The following is a 3418-nucleotide window of genomic DNA, read 5'->3' on the forward strand; positions in this document are numbered from 1 at the left end:
GACCCCTTCCCTGGGCAGCCCCTTCCAGGGCCTGACAGCCCTTGCGGGGAAGGAATTTTTCCCAATGTCCAACCTAAACCTGCCCTGGCACAACTTGAGGCCGTTTCCCCTTGTCGCATCACCCGTTCCCTGGGAGCAGAGACCGACACACCCCAGATCCCCCCTCCTGTCAGGCAGTTGTAGGCAGCGATAAGGTCTCCCCTCAGCCTCCTCTTCCCCAGACTCAACACCCACAGCTCCTCCAGACGCTCCCCAGCAGCCTGGGGCTCCACAACCCTCCCCACCTTCCTTGCCCTTCTCTGGACACGCTCCAGCCCCTCCAGGTCCTTCTGGGAGGCAGGGGCCCAACCCTGAACCCAGCATTCCAGGGGCGGCCTCACCAGTGCCCAGCACAGGGGCACGGTCACTGCCCTGCTCCTGCTGGCCACACCAGGCCTGATACAAGCCAGGATGCCATTGGCCCTCTTGGCCACCTGGGCACACTGCTGGCTTATATTCAGCTGCCTGTCGACCAACACCCCCAGGTCCTTTTCCACCGCGCAGCTTCCCAGCCCCTCTTCCCCATGCCTGTAGTGTTGCGTGGGGTTGCATGTTTCTACAACTACTCGTCTGATCCAGTACAGAATTTCTTATATCCTATCTTATAGCCTGACATACCAGCCCCATGGTAAATACGTGACACAAACCTTCCCATTTCCACCCAGTTTGGCCAATTGATGCGTTCCTGACACCCCAGCTGTACATAAGAACAGGGAACAGCCAGTTTTTTACCCAGCAAAGGGTACTCCCGTCCAAGCCATGAGCCGGCAGCTTCTCCAGGAGAATGCAGTGCCAAAGGCCTTCCTGGAGCCCAGACAGACAACACCCACAGCCTTTCCCTCATCCACCAGGCAGGTCACCCAGTCATAGCAGGAGGTTAGGTTGGTCAGGCAGGACCTGCCCCTCATGGACCCATGCTGGCTGGGCCTGATCCCCTGGTTGTCCTGCCCGTGCCTGGTGAGCGCACTCAGAATGAACCACTCCACAACTTTCCCTGGTACCAAGGTCAGGCCGACAGGGCTGTAGTTCCCCTTCTTGTAGATGGGCATCACATTGGCAAGGCTCCAGTTGCCTGGGACCTCCCGTTATCTAGGACTGCTGCTAATGGTGCTGATCTGTAGCCCTCTCCCATGGGCAGAGGAGATGAACTACAAGAGCATAGCATGCCAGGGTCTGTTCCAGCCTTACCTTTTGGCACAGACGACCGGGTACTTCCTTCTGTGCACGCTTCTTGTTTCTGGCTTGAGTTACCTAATGGGGTTGGATTGGAAATGGAATATGGTTACTGCGAGTGTCCTGCTCTTGAAATCTGGGGTGCTGCTGCTGGCCAAAGTCAAAGGGCAATCATCTCACAAGACACACAGTGGTACAAATCAAGACTCAGTATAAGGGCTCATGCAACACAGCCAGCTCCCCATCTGATCTTTTCTTTTCAGATTGCTCTAAACCACAATTAACCGCTGCTTTCAGGGGAGGAGTGAAACAACTTTTGTCTACGGTACATACAAACTCAGAGTGTGGTTGACTTTGGCTGATCTAAAACTGCACCGCAGCTAAAAAGGGAAGCCCTACATCTTCCCCATTCCTGCAAAGGAGGTGTTTCTGTGATGAAACCGTTGGCAGAGTCAGTCAGCAGCCCTGTCAAGGGCCTTTTCTGACTCACTGCACGGCTCAAATTGCCAAGAAACCCCACTCGGCACAGCCAGCCCCACAGACAACGTTCACAGAGCTTCAGAGGGAGATCCTGCATGCTCTTCTGTTCAGATAAACTCATGCCTGAAAGCATTGCTCTCAAAAATCAGATGGGAAGCCTTCATACCTTCGTTCCTCTCACTGTCACTTCCAGCGTTTCCCAGCTGGAAGTGCAGGCCAGTACTCCAGTATTTCTAACTCTAGCATCATCAGGAAGCAACAAAGAACAAATCTCCAAATGGGCACATGTGCTGCACCACGGCCCCACACAAAATCCATGCAACAGCTCAAATATCCTGACTCCTGCCCTGTGTGCCACCGAAAGCACAGTAAGCCAGTTCTGGTGCTGGAAGACTCGATCTCACCATTCCTCCACTACTCATCCCCAGCACTACTTGGGCTGCCCCTCGGGTCAGTTTTAGCCCGCATCAGTTCTCCAGTCTTGCTCACCGAGCTGACAGAAACTCTTTTCCCCAGGAGCCACTTCAGCGAAGACAATCTAATGGTGAAACTTGCCTAACCTAAGATCGCTTCACCACTCTAAAGTGCGGTCCTGTGTCACCCTCCTCCAAACCACCAACTCCTGCCCACACCCTTGGGGCAGCCCCTGCAACCACACAGCTACACAGAGGATCAGGGGCAACTGAAAGCCACCCCTAGAGCAAAACCAAAAGCAATTCATCTTCAGAGGGGTCAGTGATGCTGAATGGTTAATACTACAGTTAAACCAGCATAAGCCAACTCTGAGACCTTAAGAGACATCTTCTTTCGTGATATGCCACAGGCTGAAATCTGTTTTGGCTTCAGTCCTGAGAAAAAGCCCCCATCAGTCCTTCTTCCCTCTTATTTTTCTGGTCTGTCCCCTGTTTTATCTCTGCAAAAGCAACTGCTGCTGCAGCTGGTTACCAACGACTGCATCTGCCCGACTGATGCAATTAACAACACGTCGCTGCAAGCAGGATGTGAAAGACAGGACTCATCATGTAAGACTTCCTGCAAAGTATGATATTAACAGAAAAGAATTAATAACCAGATAAAGTAATCCCATAAGGGAGAGGTGCAGCTTAGCTGGTGCTTTCACAAAGGAGAGCACATGTGCCCTGTGTGTACAGTCTGCGCCGTAACATGCAGCGTACTGACCACACCACAGATCACATGATTTTATCTAAAGCCGGTGCCTCCAACTGCTAACGAAAGAGATGAGCTTGATAAGTGGCTTGATTTTTTTTAAGACTTCTGTATCTCTTGCCTTTCTGGATTGGGAAAATAAAAAACAGCAATTAAAAATCCATGGAACAAGAAGGTGGTATTTTTTCTTCTTCAAAGAAATCTATCAAAAATTTCACCTCAGCTTTACTGGAGAGGGGATGCACAATTTTTATTGGGTTTGGCTTTTTATGTCTTTTTTTTTTACCTCAACTCACATTTTTAAGCCAAAAGTTGTGCTTCAAAGAAAAAAATACCAGGACAAAGTCAGCAGTTTCAAAACTTTCCTTCAAGAAATCTGAAAGAGAAAACTTGGCAAAATAAACTTTCTCACCACGAAATATGGACTGAAGCTACATTTTCTGGTTAAGAAAATCATTGCCATCGAGAAACCCCTGGGCTACTTCTGCATCAACCTTTTCTCTCTCACAGCTATCATGACACTCTCCACCCCCACAAAAAGCAGTGGGGAATCACCACA

The 3418-nt window shown here is 50.5% G+C and overlaps 1 protein-coding gene across 14 annotated transcripts in view; it reads right to left on the reverse strand.

Moving 5' to 3' along the window:
• The window catches only part of NLRC5 (NLR family CARD domain containing 5), a 58515-nt gene that overhangs the window by 47794 nt on the left and 7303 nt on the right, over window positions 1-3418 (reverse strand). For all 14 annotated transcript variants that reach the window (XM_035898733.1, XM_035898740.1, XM_035898742.1 and 11 more), the window contains one exon: window positions 1228-1290. In XM_035898733.1, coding sequence (XP_035754626.1) covers window positions 1228-1290 — 63 coding nt within the window. The remainder of the gene's footprint in view (window positions 1-1227; window positions 1291-3418) is intronic.

This window comes from Egretta garzetta, unplaced genomic scaffold (genome assembly GCF_000687185.1).
Source record: "Egretta garzetta isolate BGI_Z169 unplaced genomic scaffold, ASM68718v1 scaffold27, whole genome shotgun sequence".
Classification (NCBI taxonomy): domain Eukaryota; kingdom Metazoa; phylum Chordata; class Aves; order Pelecaniformes; family Ardeidae; genus Egretta; species Egretta garzetta.